This window comes from Loxodonta africana, chromosome 3 (genome assembly GCF_030014295.1).
Source record: "Loxodonta africana isolate mLoxAfr1 chromosome 3, mLoxAfr1.hap2, whole genome shotgun sequence".
NCBI lineage: Eukaryota > Metazoa > Chordata > Mammalia > Proboscidea > Elephantidae > Loxodonta > Loxodonta africana.
Window position 1 is genome coordinate 104,482,253 of NC_087344.1, and position 21,808 is coordinate 104,504,060.

The following is a 21,808-nucleotide window of genomic DNA, read 5'->3' on the forward strand; positions in this document are numbered from 1 at the left end:
TGAAAAAGCATTTTCTTCATGTAATTCATATACGAAAACAACGTATCTAAACAAATTGAATGCAGAAACAGAAGAACCCAGCAACAGTACAAAACAATGCCAAACTTACCAGTTGTTATTTTTTGTTTTGGAAAACATAGTTATTTTTCATAAAAATGCAGTATTTATGTTAGCAAGAAATGGGATCAGTTTTATTTCTAAGAAAATTATAAGCAAATATTTTTAAATTTTCTTTTTGGGGTCCTTAGTATTTTCAGAGGAATCCTTGGGTTTTACAAATGGTTAAGTGCTCGACTACTAGCCAAAAGGTTGGCAGTTTGCACCCACTCAGAGGCACCTCAGAAGACAGGCCTGGAGATCTGCTTCTGAAAGGTCACAGCCTTGAAAATCCTATGGAGCAGTTCTACTCTGCCGTGAGTCAAAATTGACTCAATAGCAACTAACAACAACATTTTAAGAGTGTAAAAGGGTACTGAGTCCAGAAAGTTTTAAGAACCTCAGGACCAGTCCTTTAAAGCATGGACTCTGGGACCAAAATAGTTTGGTTTAAATCTTAGTTCTTCAATTTACTGTCTGTGTAATCTTGGACAACTTCCTGGCCATCTTTGTGCCTTAGGTTTTTGACGTGTAAAATGGGGATAATAGCAGTTTATAACAACACCGGCCATTTAATAAGTTTTTATTTGTTGTTGTTAGTTGCCATCAAGTGGATTCCAACTCATTGTGACCCATGTGTGTAGAGTAGAACTGCTCCATGGGTTTTTTAAGGCTGCGACCTCTCAGAAGCAAATCGCCAGGCCTGTCTTCTGAAGTGCCTCTGAGTGGGTTCAAACCACCAACCTTTTGGCTAGTAGTCAAACACTTAACTGTTTGCACTACCCAGAGGCTCCTAAATACCTTTAAAAAAAAAACCCAGTGCCGTCGAGTCGGAATAGGTGTTAGTTATTATCATCATTGTTATTATGTCATCATCATTATCGTCATCATTGTCATCATCATCATTATTGCTTCTTCTACCACTGGGAGACATAGTTGAAGGTGGAGTCAACAGAACTGAAGTTAATTTTTCTCTCTCAAAACCAACGAAAACAAAACCCACCACCACTGAGTCGATTCTGACTTATAGCGACCCTATAGGTCAGAGTAGAATTGCCCCATAGAATTTTGACGGCTGTAAATCTTTACGGACACAGTTTGCCACATTTTTCTCCTGCAGAGCAGCTGATGGGTTCAAACTGCCAACCTTTCAGTTAGCAGTTGAGTGCTTAACCACTGCGCCATGAGGGCTCCCTCTCAAGCCAAATTATATCCCACGTCCCATTCATCAGACTGCCACCCCAACCTTTGTGGTCATGTAAGAAGGGAAAGAGAGGAGCCCTGGTGGTGAGCACTCATCTGCTAATCAAAAGGTTGGCAGTTTAAAGCCACCAGCCAGCCCCTCGGCTGGAGAAAGTTGTAGCAGTCTGGTCCTATAAAGACTATAGCATTGGAAACCCGATGGGGCAGTTCCACTCTGTCCTATAGGGTCAGTAAGAGTTGGAATTGACCCAACGGCAATGGGTTTTAAGAAGGACAAGAAAGCTGACCTCTTCACAGCTCAAGCACACATTGTCAGAAGCACTGAATCTCATCACATAGACACTGAAAAAAGTGCAAACATCCAGGTTTAAATGTAGAGGAACAATTCCTTGCCTGTCATTCAAGCTCAGTCAGTTCCAGCGCTTCTGTGACTGACAGTTTGTAGACTGTCCCAGGAAGAGCATAACCACAGACCCCTGTTGTAGATCATGAAACTGAAGCTCAGAGAGGCAAAGCGACTACCTGGCACGCAGAGCTGGTCAGCGGCAGAACGGGTCCTGGGGTTCAGTTCATGGATTTCCTCCATGTGGCACTGGTAGTGAAATGGTTAAGAGTTTGACTGCTAACCAAAAGCTCGGCAGTTCCAGTCACTCCTTGGAACCCCTATGGGGCAGTTCTACTCTGTTCTTTAGGGTCACTATGAGTTGGAATTGACTCCAAGGCAACGGGGTTTTGTTTGTTTGGCCCTTTCACTGAGATGCTCATGTGTTCTCTAAAAGGAATGACTAGTCCAGAACCTGCAATGGTCATGCCAAGGTTTGGCTATAGAGTCAATGGGTCCTGTAGTGTGGCCCATGACACGCTTATAGAAGGTCCCTTCTGGGAAGAGAATGGATCATGTCCAGGGGAGTTGTTAACAACAATACTGATTGCAGTGATACAGACATGCGTTTTCATCTGATCTTTCGGTCACAGAACGCTTTTGTGTTGTTTGGGCCAAAGGTTGTTCTGATGCTTCCAGTCTTTTCCAAACTAAGAACCAGACCATTTGCTTGTTTTGCTTACTAAGTAAGCAGCTACAGACTGCAAACAAATTTGAACGTTCTTCCTTATCAGTGGAAAGTTAAAATTAAATTCCCTGAGTTTGTGTCAAGGCTCTTTTGTTCAGTAAAAGCAGAAATCTGTTTATGTTACCTTTGTTGTCTATGGAAACACACTGCTTTGGGCTAGCTACTACACAGATTTCAAGATGCCTTGTGACCCTCATTTTTTTTTTTTTTTAGATTGATCTTACATAGAACTTCATGAGCAAATTATCCATTCTCAATCCTTCCGTGTATTAGCCATGTGCTTTTGGGCAAGTGGCTTAAACTTCTGAGCCTTATATTCCTGTCCTATGAAGTCAGGACTGGATTGGTGATCTCTGAAATTTCTTTCAGTCCCCGGGTGGTGCACACAGTTAATATGCTTGGCTATCAAGCAAAAGGGTGGTGGTTCAAGTTCGGCCAGAGGTACCTCAGAAGAAAGGCCTAGTGATCTACTTCCGGAAAATCAGCCATTGAAAACGCTATGGAACGTGGTTCTACTCTGACACACGTGGGGTCACCGTGAGTTGGAATCGGCACAGTGGCATCTAGTCAAAGTCTCTTCCAGCTCTGTAGCTGCCTAATTTTGTGAATGTGCAACAGCACTGTGAAATGGGACATGCAAAGAAAAATAAATATCAGACAGCTGTTCCTTGGCCAGAAAACTAAACATTTGGATGGATAATTATTCCCCATTTTTAGGAGTCATATATTTGTGAGAAAAATAAAATAGATAATACAATAATAGTTACACTCATATGCTGGTCGCTTTGTGCCAGATACCATTCTAAGCACTTTCCATGAGTTAACGTATGAGGATTAACGTTTAATCCTCATACTGGCCTATGAAGAAGATACAATTATTAAACCAATTTCACAGATAACAAAACTGAGACAGTTTTACCCCAGGTCACACAGTGGATAAGTAATAGAACCAGGATGTGAACTCAGACAGTCTGGCTCCAGAGTCTTGGAAGGTTGATTTCATACAATGGAGCATCTCATACTGATTTATTTTCAGTAAGTTTTAAGATGAGTACGCCTTCAGGGTATAATTGCAATACTCCTCTGTCTTAGTTACCTAGTACTGCTGTTACAGAAATAACACAAGTGGTTGGCTTAAAAAGAGAAGGAATTTATTTTCTCACGGTTCTGGAGGCTAAAGTTTAAATCAGGGTCTTGGCTGTGTTCATTCCTTCTTTCTGGTAGACCTGGGCACTCCTTGGTTCCTTTGCATGTAGCTAATTTTCACATACCGCCTGTCTTTCTCTGTGTGTGTTTGTGTCTGTCTCCATTTTGGTCTTTAATAACTCAGAAGTGATTAGGTTCAGGATCCAACCTACGCTGGCATAACCTCAACTGACTGATTGATGGCATTATGTTAGATTGCATTATGGAAGGTAATCTGCTCTACTAGAGGCCAACTGATCTTATTTCATGATTAAATCATAACAGCATATGGCCAGAATTTCAATACATATTTTGGGGGACAGTGTTCAATCCATTACATTCACCTAGTTAAAAAAACCCAAATCAAACCCGGTGCTGTCGAGTCAACTCCGACTCATAGTGACCCCATAGAACACAGTAGAATTGCCCCACAGGGCTTCCAAGGCTATAATCTTTACAGGAGCAGACTGCTACATCTTTCTCCCACAGAGTAGCCGATGGGTTCGAACCACCAACCTTTCTGTTACCAGCTGAGCACTTTAACCACTATGCAACTAGGGCTTTCTTTCCCCCAGTTGTTGTTGTTGTTAGGTGCCATCGAGTCGGTTCTGACTCATAGTGACCCTCTACACAACAGAATGAAACACTGCCTGGTCCTGCGCCATCCTTACAATCGTTGTTATGCTTGAGCTCGTTGTTGCAGCCACTGTGTCAGTCCACCTCGTTGAAGGTCTTCCTCTTTTCCACTGACCCTGTACTCTGCCAAGCATGATGTCTTTCTCCAGGGACTGATCCTTCCTGAGAACATGTCCAAAGTATGTAAGATGTAGTCTCGCCATCCTTGCTTCTAAGGAGCATTCTGGTTGCACTTCTTCTAAGACAGATTTGTTCGTTCTTTTGGCAGTCCATGGTGTATTCAATATTCTTCGCCAAAACCACAATTCAAAGGCATCAACTCTGCTTCGGTCTTCCTTATTCATTGTCCAGCTTTCACATGCATATGATTCTATTGAAAATACCATGGCTTGGGTCAGACGCACCTTAGTCTTCAGGGTGACATCTTCGCTCTTCAATACTTTAAAGAGGTCGTTTGCAGCAGATTTACCCAATGTAATGCGTCTTTTGATTTCTTGACTGCTGCTTCCATGGCTATTGATTGTGCATCCAAGTAAAATGAAATCCTCAACAACTTCAATCTTTTCTCTGTTTATCATGATGTTGCTCATTGGTCCAGTTGTGAGGATTTTTGTTTTCTTTATGTTGAGGTGTAATCCATACTGGAGGCTGTGGTCTTTGATCTTCATTAGTAAGTGCTTCAAGTCCTCTTCACTTTCAGCAAGCAAGGTTGTGTCATCTGCATAATGCAGGTTGTTAATGAGTCTTCCTCCAATCTTGATGCCCCGTCCTTCTTCATATAGTCCAGCTTCTCGGATTATTTGTTCAGGATACAGATTAAATAGATATGGTGAAAGAATACAACCCTGACGCACACCTTTCCTGACTTTGAGCCAATCAGTATCCCCTTGTTCTGTCCAAACAACTGCCTCTTGATCTTTGTAAAGGTTCCTCATGAGCACAATTAAGTGTTCTGGAATTCCCATTCTTCGCAGTGTTATCCATAGTTTTTTATGATCCACACAGTCAAATGCCTTTGCATAATCAATAAAACACAGGTAAACATCCTTCTGTATTCTCTGCTTTCAGCCAGGATCCATCTGACATCAGGAATGATATTCCTGGTTCCACGTCCTCTTCTGAAACCAGCCTGAATTTCTGGCAGTTCCCTGTTGATATGCTGCTGCAGCCATTTTTGAATGATCTTCAGCAGAATTTTGCTTGTGTGTGATATTAATGATATTGTTCTATAATTTCCACATTCGGTTGGATCACTTTTCTTGGGAATAGGCATAAATATGGATCTCTTCCAATCAATTGGCCAGGAAGCTATCTTCAATATTTCTTGGCATAGACGAGTGAGCACTTCTGGCGCTGCATCTGTTTATTGAAACATCTCAATTGATATTCCATCAATTCCTGGAGCCTTGTTTCTCGCCAATGCCTTCAGAGCAGCTTGGACTTCTTCCTTCAGTACCATTGGTTCCTGATCATATGCCACCTCTTGAAATGGTTGACTATCGACTAATTCTTTTTGGTATAATGACTCAGTGTATTCCTTCCATCTTCTTTTGATGCTTCCTGCATCATTTAATATTTTCCCCATGGAATCCTTCACTATTGCAAGTCGAGGCTTGAATTTTTTCTTCAGTTCTTTCAGCTTGAGAAACGTTGAGCATGTTCTTCCCTTTTGGTTTTCCACCTCCAGCTCTTTGCACATGTCATTATAATACTTTATTTTGTCTTCTCAAGAGGCCCCTTGAAATCTTCTGTTTAGTTCTTTTACTTCATGAATTCTTCCTTTTGCTTTAGCTGCTCGATGCTCAAAAGCAAGTTTCAGAGTCTCCTCTGACATCCACCTTGGTCTTTTCTTTCTCTCCTGTCTTTTCAGTGACGGCTTGCTTTCTTCATGGATGATGTCCTTGATGTCATTCCACAACTCATCTGGTCTTCGGTCACTAGTGTTCAATGCGTCAAATCTATTCTTCAGATGGTCTCTAAATTCAGGTGGGATATACTCAAGGTCATATTTTGGCTCTCGTGGACTTGCTCTGATTTTCTTCAGTTTCAGCTTGAGCTTGCGTATGAGCAATTGATGGTCTGTTTCACAGTCGGCCCCTGGCCTTGCTCTGACTGATGATATTGAGCTTTTCCATCATCTCTTTCTACAGATGTAGTCAATTTGATTTATGCGTGTTCCATCTGGTGAAGTCCATGTGTATATAAAAAAAAAAAAATGTGTATAGTCACCGTTTATGTTGGTGAAAGAAGGTATTTGCAATGAAGAAGTCCTTGTTCTTGCAAAATTCTATCATTTGATCTCCGGCATTGTTTCTATCACCAAGGCCATATTTTCCAACTACTGATCCTTCTTCTTTGTTTCCAACTTTCACATTCCAATCACCAGTAATTATCAATGCATCTTGATTGCATGTTCGATTAATTTCAGACTGCAGCAACTGATAAAAGTCTTCTATTTCTTCATCTTTGGCCATAGTGGTTGGTGCATAAATTTGAATAATAATCATATTAACTGGTCTTCCTTGTAGGCGTATGGATATTTTCCTATCACTAACAGCATTGTACTTCAGGATAGATCTTGAAACGTTCTTTTTGACGATGAATGCAACACCATTCCTCTTCGAGTTGTCATTCCCAGCATAGTAGACTATATGATTGTCCGATTCAAAATGGCCAATACCAGTCCATTTCCCCCAGTTACAGATCTTAAAAAAGAGTCATTTTTCTCCAGCTTTTAGCTTTTGAATAATTTGTGTTCCTGGAGGAAAAAACTTGAAGCATTGTATGTTTGTGAGTGCAGTGTCAGGAGAAGCAGTTGGGGTTTAGAGGGAAAAGAAATAGGTTAAAATTCCAGCTCACCCTCTTATAAGCTATGTGGGCTTGGCCACAAAGCTTGTTGGGACTTCAGCAACAACCACCTGTGGAAGAAGGCCAAGGAAAGAAAGTAGAAATGACTAGACCAGAGATACAAGTAACTACAGACAGAGATACAGTAACTACACAGCTGGTAATGTTAACCCTGAGACAAGTGCCCAATAGCCAGCTATTGGTCATGGTCTCTGGTGAGTGTGGTTTGATCCTGGTTGGCTTTGATATTTAAAGAAGGTGGAGCCAGGCTGTGGGAGTTCCTGAGTGATGACACCTCTTGCCATCCATTTGGCACTCACATGGTTCCAAGGAGACCCCTCCAACTCAAAGCTGGAAGGACAGGAAACAGGATGTTACCTCAGGATGAAGAGTTTGCCAAGTGTTAGGCAGGGGACCTAGGATCTCAGCATAACAGGTCCAGAGAGATACTTAGACCCTGAAGGGAAGCTAGAACACCAACCAAAACTCTTGGCTAAAGCTTAGAGCCAATAACCAGAAAATCCTGGCCAGAGTTAGTAGAAAGAAGATCACAGTCCCATGGTGTGCGGCTTACCTTGGCTTTAGGGAGTAAATTCTAATTCCGTCCCCATCCCTCAGTGGGACTCACCCTCCCAAAGCAGTCTGGTGGAGTGGAAAAAGCATAGGTTTTTGACCTGGAGAGATCTGAGTGGGATCTCGGTACAGCTGTGTGGCCTGGGACAAGTCACTTAACCTGTCTGATCCTAGGTTTCCTTATTGTAAAACAGTGGCACTAATTCCTTCCTCTTCCTTTCAGGGTTATTGTGTGAGTAAACACTAGAGTAAAACTAAACCAAAAAAACAAACCCATTGCTGTCCAGTGGATTCCAGTTCATGGTGACCATAGCCCCTGGCATATGGTAAAAAACAAACCAGTTGCCCTCAAGTCAGTTCTGACTCATGGCGACCCCGTGTGTGTCAGAGTGGGACTGTGATCCACAAGGTTTTCAGTGGCTAATTTTTCAGAAGTAGATCACAAGGCCTTTCTTCCAAGGTGCCTCTGGACAGACTTGAACCTTCAATCTTTGTTTAGCAGCCAAGCACATTAGCCAATTGCACCACCCAGGGATTCCTGGCAGATGGTAGGACTTCAAAATTTTCTCTCTGTGATTACTACTATATCTGTCGGTTACCTCAGTTCAATTTTGTTTAGGGGGTTAGCTAAGCCTGAGAATTAAAGGCCGTTAGTGCTGGAAGCTTTGGGCATGATGGACAGCTTATGAACTGTGTGACTTTGGGGCAAGTCAACTGTCTTAGTTATCTAGTGCTGCTATAACAGAAACATCACGAAGTGGATGGCTTTAACAAAGAGAAGTTTATTTTCTCACAGCAAACTAGGGCCTAAAAGTCTAAATTGAGGATGTCAGCTCCAGGGGAAACATTTCTCTGTCAGCCTTCTCATCATTCTTACCCAGGCTAGGAGCTTCTCTGCTCCAAAGGACTCACTCTGCTCCTGGCACTGCTTTCTTGGTGGTATGAGGTCTCCCTATCTCTCTGCTTACTTCTTTCTTTTTATGTCTCAAGAGATTGCCTCAAGACACAATCCAATCTTGTAGATTCACTCCTGTCTCACTAACACAGCTGCCACCCATCCTCCCTCATTAACATCGTAGAGGCAGGATTTACAACATATAGGAAAATCACACAATACCAGGAATCCTGGCCCAGCCAAATCGATGCACACATTTTTGGGGGAACATAATTCAATCCATGACATCAACTAATCTCTGAGACATTATTTCTCCATCTGCAACTGGGGATTCTAATAATTAATGTGCCTTTCCTACTTCACCAGATTGTTAGAGAATAACACGAGATAGAGATCATAAAAACAGTTTTTAGCCTAAAAATCATTACACAGATGTTGTTGTTACCATAAAAATAATAGCGGCATTAATTAACCTTTTTCAGCGCTTGCTTTCTTTACCAAACATTGCTTTAAGTGCTTTATGTGTTCAACCTAATTTGATTTTAATCCTCCTCTGTTTTGCCACTTAGATCCCTATTTATTATTCTTATTTTTCAGTTGGTTAGACTGAAGTATAGAGAGGTTAAGTAACTTACCCTAGTTTACACAGATAGATGGAGGCAGAACTGGGATTCAAACCCAGTCAGTTAAACTCCAGAACCTTCCTGATGGATTGTTAATTACAATGGCTATACTGGCATGGCTATACTGGCATTGTTATGTGATTGCTGTTTCTACGTTTTGTCTCTACAGCGGTTCACAGGTATCACCTCACAAGGCATGAGATGGGGGTGGAAGGCTATGATGATGTCTTCATAAAAAAAAAAAAAGCCAGCTGTTAATAGCCTCACTGCTTTGTGAGCATACCTCAAACATCTTAGAAACACATGTGCTTACATCCATGAACAGACACATTTGTGGGTTGAGTATATATGCATATAGACTATAGAAACATGCTCAGAGGTAGAGATCAGTATATAAATGAAAGGCATTAGCAAGATCATTTATGAGTTTCTGACTCTGTTGTGAAGGGTAATTATTCATTGGCCTAAATGAGATGAACAGCGTTATTATGGTAACACAATGAGTGGTGGTTGTGCATAATTGTTTTGTCCACCACACACACACACACACACACACACACACACACGATGAAGGCCATTCACACACGTGGCACACTCTTGTGGGACTGCCCCGACTTTGACAACACCCCTCCCTATTCTTTGTGGAAATTTAAAGCAAATAATACAAGAATCATTTGTCATTTGGCTTGTAAGAAAATATTTTACGAGCATTTGGTTAATTAAATTAGCCAATTAAAGATCTCAAAAAAAAAAAAGCGTCATTTTTCAATAACCTTCCATTGGATTCAACAAATTTACTACGATGTACTTAGTCCAGTACAGTAGCCACTAGCCACACTTGGCAATTGAAATTTAAAAGTTCAGTTCCTCAGTCGCTGTAGCCTCATTTCAAGTGCTCAGTAGCCACATGTAGCTAGTGGCTACCAAGTAGACAATGCAGATTGTAAACATTTGCATCATTGCAGAAAGTTCTATTGAGCAACACTGCTAGATACAGTAGAATGCAGTGGGGATGCAGTGTTGACTGAAACAGTCGAGGTACCTGCCATTATGAGACTTATAACCCTGCAGCAAAGACAGCTGCTAAACAAGTCATCACGGGTTGGAGGGTAGGGGAAGGATAGAGGCAGGGATTGTGTGGCAGGGGGATCTTCCCAAGGATGGGTGGTCAGAGAAAATGAAATTAAAAAAAAAAAAAAAATCCTTGTATAGGAGTGACAATTTTTTAAATAAATTAAATATTTTCTCTGCAATTGGCGCTCACAAATATTAGTGATATTTAAATATTATATTATTGAAGAATGAGCTTAAGTAAAACTTATACATTATTAGAATGTTTAATGCAATGACCTTCAAAAGAAGCCAAATTCAAAATGTACCTACAGTATGATTCCATTTATATGAAATTCTAGAACAGGCAAAGTATATCTATGGTGCTAAAAATCCAAACAGTAGCCTGGAGGTGAGAGGGTGGGAGCAAAGATTAACTGCAAAGAATCTCTGGGGTTTTGATGTCCTGTTAATTGGGACATTGGTTACATGAATGTGTTAACACTCATGGAACTGTCCGCTGGAGATCTGTGCATTTCAGAGTGTAAATTTTATGTCAGTTAAAAACTTAATGCATAGAATTATACATTATAACATGTTATGGTTGCTTTGAATACTGCTATGGAAATAGACATTGACTCATCACTTTGTCTGCTGGTGACCTAATCTTTACAACCTTTGTGTCATCACTGGGAAGAAGGTTTCCCTCATCCTTCCTGATCTCATGCCATATCGATATAAATGTGTTACTCCTGCTCTTCCCAGTTCTTGATGCTTTCTCTCTTATCCAGAGTGGACAAGCTGGTAGAATGCTTGCCAGAATGTTAAGAATGGTGTTATTTTCAGGTGAGGTTTGAGGTCAATTTTACTTCTTTCTCATCATCTCTGTATTGTTAAAAATTTTAAACAAAAGCTCTTTTGTTTTTTGTTCAGGAAATACATTTATCCATGGGTACTGTAGAATCATTTGAAAACTTGGGGTTTTACACTATTATTAGTAACAAATTTCCTTCTAAACAGCAGGCTCTGTGGGTGATTATTTAGTAGTCATGGGACCTTGGTAAATGTATAACTTTATTCCTTGTCTGTCTCTAGCGCATCCTCCTGTTGAGTGTCTTTATAATCCTGGGGCACACTGGGGTGGATTTGGAGTCCCTCCGGCAGGTTGCTGGGAAGTGCTCTCCAGCTGTTTGACCCTCTCACCTGCCTACTTGCCTGCTGTGTTCACAGATTCTTACCTGACCCTGGATGAACCAATGAATAACATCACCACATCCCTGGGGCAGACAGCAGAACTGCACTGCAAAGTCTCCGGGAATCCACCTCCCACCATCCGCTGGTTCAAAAATGATGCACCGGTGGTCCAGGAACCCAGGAGAATCTCCTTTCGGGCAACCAACTATGGATCTCGGCTGAGGATCAGAAACCTGGACACCACAGACACGGGCTATTTTCAGTGCGTGGCAACGAACGGCAAGAAGGTGGTTTCTACTACTGGAGTCTTGTTTGTCAAATTTGGTAAGCACCCTCCAATTGGGTCTGGCCTTTGGTTCTCAGCCCATTGTAGTATAATGGCTAGAGTCCATGGGAAAGAGGAAGGAGGGAATGAATACTTAATGAGAATGTACTGTATGCCCAGGAGTCTATGGGTGGTGCAAATGATAAAGCACTTGGCTACGTAAAGGTTGGCAGTTCGAATCCACCCAGAGGCACCTCAGAAGAAAGGCCTGGCGACCTACTTCTGAAAGATCATAGCCACTAAAAACACTATGGAACAGAGTCTTTCTCTGAAATGTGTGGGGTCACCATGAGCTGGAATTGACTCAACAGCAACTGGTTATTACTGGTTACTATGTGCCCAGCAACCCCAAAGCTGGTACAATTACACCCATTTTACAAATAAGTAAACCACTGCCCAGAGGTTAACTACTATGCCTCCAGGGTTGCCCAACTAGAGGAGAGGTGGAATGGAGTCCAAATCTGTCTGACCCCACAGCACCTCTCTAAACCATCGTGCCTTTGAGCATTTCTTCCCAGCAAGGATGTTCCTTGTCTGGCAAAGTTAGGAAGATTTGCAACATGTTTCCCCCTTTTCTGTCCAGTTGCCATCAAAGACTGTTCACTGCTGTTGCAATCTAGGCCCTTCCGCAGTCACTCAGCCTGCTGTTGGAAACTCCCACAATAGTTTGAGGACGCCTACTCTCTTGACTCATTTTTCAGTACTTGCCTTAGCATTTTTTAGGCCCTGAGCTGTGGGACATAGACGTGTTCTCACTGGTACATTTTTTTCGTACAGGTGATTGGTGGGAACTGGAGCAAAATAATAAATCCCAGGAAAATAAATATCACCTCGGGGTGGTTGAGAACTTTAATTCGTAATGGTTTGACTGTATGCACACTTACCCTCCAATAACCTAGACTGACTTTTCTTTCTGTTTTTCTTCATTTCTTCAGGGCCCCCTCCCACCGCAAGTCCAGGATCCTCGTAAGTACTTCGTACCTCCTTTCTTGTCATTTGTAAGCATTTCTTCTCAGGTTTCTAGGGCAAAGGCAATGTTGTCCTCTGTTTGGGCCAACACTCTATTTCCAGATGTCATTCCATTTTGTCCTGTCCTTACTCCGTTTTGCTTTTGCTCTGATGTGAAGATGCAGAGGAGATGAGCACTGGCAGTCATCTCAAGCATGGTGATGTTGATTCCACATGATCAAAGCAAAAATCTACTTACATTTATTGTTTTTAAATTAATAACATTCAGTGGAAATGGTGGAGTTGGTAAAAATCAAACAAAAAATGATAGGGTGCTGGCTTAGGAACCATTACTCAATGTTTCAAAGGGTCTTTATTTCTCCAAGCGTTTCTGGTGCTTTACTTATGGAACAGGGCAACAATTAGGTGATCACTTAATTTTTTCATTCCTTTTCAAGAACTCAGAGGCAGAAGTTCTGACACACAGGGAAGGAAAGCCCCAAGCCTGGAATGAGAGTAATGAGGAAGTTTGATTCCTTTTGAGTCCTTTGTTAATGACGTCTAAAGATCCAATTTCTTTTGTTGTTGTTGTGCATTATGTGAAAGTTTACAGAGCAAATTAGAATCTGTTTCCATAGTTTATACACAAAGTGTTTCACGGCCTTGGTTTCATTCCCCACAATATGTCGTATTCTCCCCATTTCTGCCCTGGGTCCCCTGTTTACTTTTGTCCTTATTTTCTACTCCTTTCTGCCTTCTCATCTTTGCTTTTGGCAAATATTGCCCTTTTGATCCCTTATGATTAATTGTTCTAAACAGCATGTTCCTCCTGGGTGTTATTGTTTATTTTATGAGCTTGTCTATTGTTTGGCTGGAAGGTGCTCCCCGGGAATGGCTTCAGTTCCAGGTCTTCTGACCTCAAGGGTCAGAAGGGTGTTTTAAGGCCATAGTCTCAGGGGTTCCTCCATTCTCTGTCAGACCAGTAAGTCTGGTCTTTTTTGTGAATTTGATTTTTCGTTCTATATTTTTCTCTCACTCTGTCAAGGTCCCTCTGTTGTAATCCCAGTCAGAGCGGTCAGAAGATGCAATTTCTTTAACATAATATTGTTGATGCATTTATCCTTTTTTCGGGCTAAGGAATTCTCATCTTTCACTCTAGGAGTATCCACTTAGGACATTTTTCTTTATGTATATTTTTTATTAATGGGAAAAGACTGGTTAATTAAAGCCCTTGCTCTGTAAGAAAATATTTTCCATATTTTGTAGACTTCCTAAGTAATATTCACTGGGCTCTCCCATGACAGCATCAAAGTGTCTGACCTAGACTACACCATGGCAGATATAACAACCACTTAATTTGCTCTAATCCCCTATGTGCCACTTAATTACAGTGTAGGGTATTTTAGTACATTTGCGTGTGCCCAGAGGCCCCATGGCCCAATCCCATTAATAGAACAAGTAACGGGTAAAATAAACATTGGTCTTCAACCACACTGTTCTGCTATTTCATCAGCCTCTTAAAGGCAACTGTAAAAGAGTATTTACAGTCACCCAAATGCTAATTGCATTCTCCTTGCCCAGGTAGAAAATACTGATTGATGTTAAAACAAGGCAGAAGTTTGGTCACTCTGTCTTGCATTTCTTGAAGTTAGTCTTCTTTTCTTCCTTTTTTAATAATCACACTATTGGTTGATATGTGAATCCTTTTGAAGTCTTATTTAAACAAAGATTAAAGCTTTTATTATTTGCTGTAAAAATGCTTCCCACCCTGCTACTTTCTTTGTTCCTGCTAATCTGTGTTTCAAATGTAGGCGATAATCTGTATCCCAGGTTAACTAACCTGCATTTACTATTAGGTGATGAGCTGTTGGCTTTCTGCCTGTCATATTGCATCAGAGGCTTCCTCTCTTATTGCCAAAATTATTTTCAAAGACTTCTATGTCCTTATTTCTTGAAGTCTTCGTTCTTTCTCTACTGCCATCTTTCTGGTGAACACAAGCTAAGTCTCTCATGATTTTTAGCTTGTATGCAAAAATTATCTACCACTTTCGGGACCTGATGTCTAATGAGAGGGTATCGAAGTTCCTCAAAGACGTTCAACCTCAGCTGAAGGTATGCTTTGATATCAGGCACCCCCGTTTTATGTTAGCTGTCAGATTATCCGTCACATTAATCTGCAATAGCATGAAATGTATAGTTGCCATGTTTGCTTGGAGAGAACGACAGTAAGATATAATTAAAGTTGGAAATCCCACAGGGCCTTTTGCAGCTCAGTCTCCATGTTCATTTTGGCACCTCTAGTTGGCATTTTGACAAGTTTGTTTCCCTTTCCCTTAGAAGCCAGTGATGCATCTCTTTCTTTTTTTCTTTTCTGACCTGCTGCCACTACCGTCATAGAGTTCCTCTCTTCCTAAGATTAACTCCCAAATAGAATGCCAGTTCCCTTCCCTATCCTCATAGCCTCACCAAGCAGCCAACCCTCACTACAAAGAGACAAAAATAAAAAAACAGTTATTGCCAACTTGATTCCAACTCATGGTGATCCCATGCATTTCAGAGTAGACCTGCTTCATAGGGTTTCCAAGACTGTGACCTTTCAGAAGCAGATTATCAGGCCCTTCTTCCAAGGTGCCTCTGGGTGAGTTCAAACCACCAACCTTTCATTTAGTAGTTGAGTGCGTAACCATTCGCACCACTCAAGGACTCCTACAAGAAGACAGGTAGAACATAAAATGGTAACCATGGGGAATGTCACAACTTTCAGGCTAGCTCTGAAAGCCTGTTGTCAAATTGTACAATGCTTTCTCCAAGGTAGGAGTGAAATGTAGTTATGAAACTGCTCTCTTTACTTCAAGGTGGCATAGTCAAAGTTATACAAAGGAAAACAAATGGAAGTCAGTGACCAAGCCACACCCTTTAGAACAGTGAGATACAGTAAGTATGTGAAGCCAGCCGAGAGCTGGTTGCCATTTGCAGCAACAGCTCCCAGCTGGGAAAGCCTGTAGGGTCCTTGGGACTATGACCCAGAAGGCAAAGCTGGTGCAACTGCAATGGGTTTTCACAAGAAGCTTTCTGGACCGTGTTTTAATTTGTAGAAGGAGCAAGTTTGAGATTTTAGTTTGGCTGTGTTCATAGCTGTAGGCTTTATTTCTCCTGTCAACGCTGAGTCCTGGCCCACCTCTGACAATTATAGGGCCTGGGGCATGAGTACAAGTGCAGGCCCAGATAGCATACATTTAAATATTTAGAAGTTATAAATCAAGCTAACAAACGGTTAGGTGAAATACGTTCTGTCCTACCACCTTGACACATATAACTTTATAATGACAAAATTTAAAAATATGTGTAAAATGATGGTTTTTATGTGACTAAAAACCAAGAACTATCAAAGACAACTACTTTAATCATTATTGTAATATGTCTGGGTATTCGTCTCACAGGCCAGAGAGAGTATACATAGTTCACAAATTGTTATATATTAGTTCCACAAAAATTTATTTTTCAGCTCGCCTTCATTTCAGCAAAACTCAGTACCTACATTGTTTTATACAAGATTTTTACAGAATTTGTATTCTATTGGCAACATGACAAATTTGACAACCTTTCTTGAGACATTGTAATTCTTAGTTTTTTTATTAATTTCAATTTGGAGAAAAGTCACCCATTTATACAATTCAGAGTATTTAGTATAGTCACAAGGTTATATACAACCCTTCCAAAAACCCATTGCCGTCAAGTCAATTCTGACTCACAGTGACCCTATAGGACAGATTAGAACTACCCCATAGGGTTTCTAAGGCTATAATCTTTACAGAAGCAGGCTGTCACATCTTCCTCCCACAGAGAGGCTGGTGGGTTCGAACTGCCGACCTTTCGATTAGCAGTCGAGTCTTACCCGCTGTGCCACCAGGGCTCTGTGCAGCCCTTGCCACTATCTTATTTTAGAATATTTTCATCACCCCAAAAAGAAACCCCATATCCATTAGCAGTCGCTGTCCTTTCTCCTGTCCCCTTAGCCTCTGGTAACCACCAACCTGCTTTCTGATGCTATGGGTTAGCCTATTCTGGACGTTTCATGTAAGTGGAGTTATTAGAATATGTAGCCTTTTGCGTCTTCCCATTCCCATGTTGTAACATGTGTTAGCACTTCATTACTTTTTATGACCAAATAATATCCCATTGTATGGGTATACTACACTTATTTGTTTATCCATTCATCTGATGGTACACATTTGGTTGTTTCCACTTTTTGGCTATTTTGAATAATGCTATTGTGAACATTTATGTACAAGTATTTATGTGGACATATGTTTTTCCATCCTAGGTATGTTGGGCATGTACCTAGGAGTAGAATTCTTGGCTTATGTGCTAATTCTACGTTGACTTTTTTAGGAACTGCCAAACTGTTTTCCAAAGTGACTGCATCATCTTACTTTCCCACGAGGAATGTATGAAGGCTCCAGTTTCTCCACATTCTATCACTTGTCCATCTTTTTCATTCCAGTGAGTGTGAAGTACTAGCTCACTGTGGTTTTGATCTGCATTTTTCTAATGATGGTGTCGAACATCTTTTCGTGTGCTTTTTGGTCATTTGTATATCTTCTTTGAAGAAATGCCTATTCAAATTTGTTGCCCGTTTTTAAATTGGCTCGTTTGTCTTTCTATTTTTGAATTGTAAAGGTGCTTTATGTATTTTAGATACTAGACCCTTATGAGATATATGATTTGAAAATATTTTCTCCCATTCTGTGAGTTGTGTTTTCACTTTCTTCATAGTATTCTTCGAAGCACAAAAGTTTTTAATTTTGGTGAAGTCCAATTTATCTCTTATCCCTTTGGTTGCTTGTGCTTTTGATTCTGCAAAATACCTTCACAGCACCACCTAGATTAGTGTTTGAATAATTAGGGACTATACCTTGCCAAGTGTCATATAAAACTGATTATTATGACCTCCAATTTTGTTTTTCCTTTTCCAGATTGTTTTGGCTATTCTGAGTCCCTTGCGTTTCCATCTAAATCTTAGGGTCAGCTTAATTTCATTTTCAGATTATTTATTGCTAGTGTATAGAGATACAATTGATTTTCATGTACTGATCTTTTATCCTGAAAGTTGGCTGGACTCGTTTATTAGCACTAATAGTTTTGTGTGTGTGTATGTGTGTGAATTCCTTTGGATTTTATATATGCAAGATCATGGTATCTGCAAAATGAGATTGTTTTACCTCTCTCTTCCTAATCTGGATATGTTTTGTTTCTTTTTCTTGCTTAATTGCTTTGGTTAGAACTCCAGTACAGTATTGAATAAAAGTGGAAAGAGTGGATGTCCCTATCTTTTTCCTGAAAGCTTTCACAAAGACTGAAATCTTTCAGTCTTTCACCATTAACTATGAAGTTCACCGTGAGTTTTACAGAGATGCCCTTTATAACATTGAGAAAGCCTCCTTCTATTCCTCATTTTCAAGGTTTTTTTTTTTTTTTGGTGATTATTATGTTTTGTCAAATGCTTTTTCTATATCTGCTGAGATGATCATGTTCTTTTTGTCCTTTAACATACTTTTTGTTAGGTTGATTGATTTTTATGTTAAACCAAACTTGCATTTCTAGACTAAGTCCCCCTTGGTCATGGTATATAAGCTTATTTAATAGTTACAGGATTCAGCTTCCTACTCTTTTGTTAAGGATGTTTGCTTCTATAATCATACAAGATATTGGTCTATAGTTTTCTTTTCCTGTAATGTTTTTGTCTAGTTTCGGTGTCAGAATAATATTGGCCTCATAGAATGAGTTGGGATGTATTTTCTGCTCTCATATTTTCTGGAAGAGTTTGTGAAGGATTTGTGTTAATATTTCTTTAAATATTTGGTATACTTCATCAGTAAAGCCACCTGGGCCTGGACTTTCCTTTTTGGAAAAATTTTAAATTATTATTTCAATCTCTCTATTTGTTATAGTTCTATTCAGATTTTTTATTTCTTTTTGAGTCATACTTGGTAGTTTGTGTTTTTCTAGGCACTTGTCTACTTCATATAGGTTATTTAAGGCATTGTCATACAGTTTTTATTGGATTCCTTTATAATCATTTTTTATTTCTGTAAGGTCAGTAGTGATGTCCCCTCTTTTATTCTTGATTTTAGTAACTTGTGTCTCCTCTTGTTCTTTCTTGGTCAATCTAGCTAACCTAGCTAAAGATTCATTAATTTTGTTGATCTTTTCAAAGACCCAACTTCTGTTGAAAACTGGACATTTTAAATAATGTAATGTGGTAGCTTTGGAAATCAGATCCCCTCCCTCTGGTGGTATTGTGTGTTATTCTTGTTTGTTGTTGTTGTTTGTTTAGTGACATTCCTGGACTAATTCTGTATAGCCTGTATTCCCTGTCACATATAGCCACTGAAGTATCTGCTTCCCATGTCTCTTGTTGCCGTCGAGTTGATTCTGACTCATAGCATCCTTAAAGGACAGAGTGGAACTACCCCATCAGGTTTCTAAGGCTGTAAATGTTTCCAAAAACAGACTGCCACGTCTTTCCACTGTGGAGCGGCTGGTAAGTTTGAACCACAGACCTTTCAGGTAGCAGCCAAGTGGTTTAACCACGGAGCTACCAGGGCTCCTTGAAGTATCTGCTCAGTTAGCCTTAAAAAAATTGCCATGGAGTCACTCCAACTCATGGCAACCCCATATATATCAGCGTACAACTGTGCTACATAAGGTTTTCAATGGCTTTTTTTTTGGAAGTAGATCACCAGACTTTTCTTCCAAGGTACCTCTGGGTGGACTTGAACCTCCAAACTTTTAGCTAGCATATGAGGACATGAACCATTTGTACCACCCAGGGGCTCCATAGATAACTTAGTGATCAGTTCGTGTTAGGACAGAGATGTTCTTAAACCAGTAAGTCTCTCAGCCTTTGCTGAAGGGCTGCATGTATGTGTTGGGGTATACTTCAATTCTCCAGCAGTTTACAGCTCAGTCTTTGCTTTCACTTCTTGTTTGTGCAGGGCCTAAAGATCAGCTAGAAGTGAGAGAGGCTGCTTTATCAGCTCTTTTCCAGGCATGCATGAGCGTGGCCTTCTGGATTCTCAGGAATATGTCAGAGCTTATCAGAGGCCTTACGGACATCTCATTCCCTCAATCTTCCTTTTAAACTTTTTGGCCAAACTCTTGTTAGCCCCAACTGGTATGGCCACCCCAGGCAACTGTGACTTTTTTCAAAACCTGCCCTGGGTATAGGGCTTTTCTTGCTGAAGATCTCTGAGTCCAGTCAAATAAAGGCAAGCCCTGTCAATGAGGCTTTTCCAGAAAGCTGTTAGGTCAGATTGTGCCAGTTCTCTCTCTCTCTCGGAGCCTTTGAGGAGCTCCAAACCCACACTGCTTCCTCCAGTGGCTACCAGGCTGCTGGAGTTCAAGGCTACTACAGACTTTGGAGTAATGGAGAAGGAGATGGGAATAGGGTAAGGTTAAACACCACAAAACTCTCTGTTCTTACCAAATTTCAGCCTTTTGTTCATAAAGAAACACTCTTAGAAGGCCTCTGGGGACCCAAGGGTGTTGTTCTTCATGAGAGATTCTCATTGCTAAACCTCTTCCCAAGGACGGCACAATGTGCTGGGATTATTATATGCATTATGTCCCTGTTCCAGAACAGCTTTCCAGGGAAAATACTCTGATCCTTACATTATAAAAGAGTAAACTGAGGCTCAGGAAGGTTAAATGGCTTTAATTGGACCTACTTCAGATCTGACTTCTTCAGTTTTAATCTGTTAGGATCACTAAATTGATTAATTTGATTCTAGTGGGGCCTGAGGAGCAACAGTATTATAACTCATATTTGCTTTGGCTTGAGCCCCTTTACCCACCCGGTGTATAGCTTCGACTTTCTGATTATCCAACAGGCAAACAGATCCACTCTAGCAGTTGATCCACTTGAGCATTGATTCAGTTCAACAAGATAAGCTTCAGGAAATCAGGGACCTTGTCTGCTGTATAGGGTCACTATAAGTTGGAATCAACGGGATGGCAATGGGTTGTCTGCCTTATCCACCACTCAATCTCCTATCCCCTGTCCTAGAACACAGCCAGCATTCAGTAAATAGTCCTTGAAAAAAAGAAAAGAAAATCAGCATCTAAGTGCCCTCTTCTGCATTTGGTCATAAAAGTACCTATCTCCGTAGGGTTGTCATTGGCAGAAATGAGATAGTGAATGTGAAGTACTTAACAGTACACACTGTTTCTCGAATGAATCAGATAATATTTGTTGACTGTAACTAACTCTCACCTATCTTACGATATGTGAAAAAACCTAGCATAGGGCCTGACATGTAATTAGAGTTCAATGAATTTAAGTTGTATTTTTTTCTGTTAGTTCATCCTCTGCGGTCTCCTGCAGAATCAGTCTGTAAAAAGGGCATGGTTTAAAAATAAAACAAAAACAACAAACAAACAAAACAAAAAACCCATGTATCTATCTCACAGGATTGTTGTGAAGACAAAACGAAATGATAAGATGAGGCGTAAAATAGCTAGCACTGTCCCTGGCACATAATAGGAGCTTAATGTTGACTAGCATCACCGTCATCCTCATTATTGTTGTTGTTGTTATCATTGCTTTGTGCAAAGAAGTGATACCTTCTTCCCAGCCAGAGTCCTTCTGCTGGACAACATTCCCTGCTGTCATCCCCAACCAGAGACCTTGAAATCTTTATTTTCTTTCCTCTCATTGGCCTTTGGCTACAGTCCCATTCTGCAGAAAGACAAAAGTGGCCAGCTTTTGACAAATTCTTTCCCTCTCTTATCTGTTTCCAAGTCTCAGCCAAAGTGAAGAAGTGTAGCTGGGCGCTGGCTGAACCCAGGAAGTGATAATGTAATTTTCAGCTCAAGATAAACTCAAGGATAACTTTCAACACAGCTATTCAGGCAGTTCAGGGCCGGAGGCGCCTTGCAGAGAGAAGACCGGGAAATCACTCAGCAGCTGGGCTAAGACAGAAAGGGCCATTGCTCCAGTGAAGCAGCCAACCTCTGTCTCTTCATCAAACTGCCTTAGACTCAGTGCTCTGCAGAGACAGGGCAGATGGGGGGAATGTGGAGAGATTAGACAAGAAGGATTTCCCAATCCCAGTGGGGAATAGATCCAAAAGTAGAGAGGTTGAGAAGCCAAGCTCTTATG

General features: G+C 40.7%; 1 protein-coding gene across 1 annotated transcript in view; it reads left to right on the forward strand.

Annotated features, from left to right (window-relative positions):
* Positions 1–21,808, forward strand: part of ROR1 (receptor tyrosine kinase like orphan receptor 1) — a 221,880-nt gene that overhangs the window by 59,008 nt on the left and 141,064 nt on the right. The window contains exons 3-4 of the mRNA XM_064279955.1: positions 11,409–11,696; positions 12,633–12,663. Coding sequence (XP_064136025.1) covers positions 11,409–11,696; positions 12,633–12,663 — 319 coding nt within the window. The remainder of the gene's footprint in view (positions 1–11,408; positions 11,697–12,632; positions 12,664–21,808) is intronic.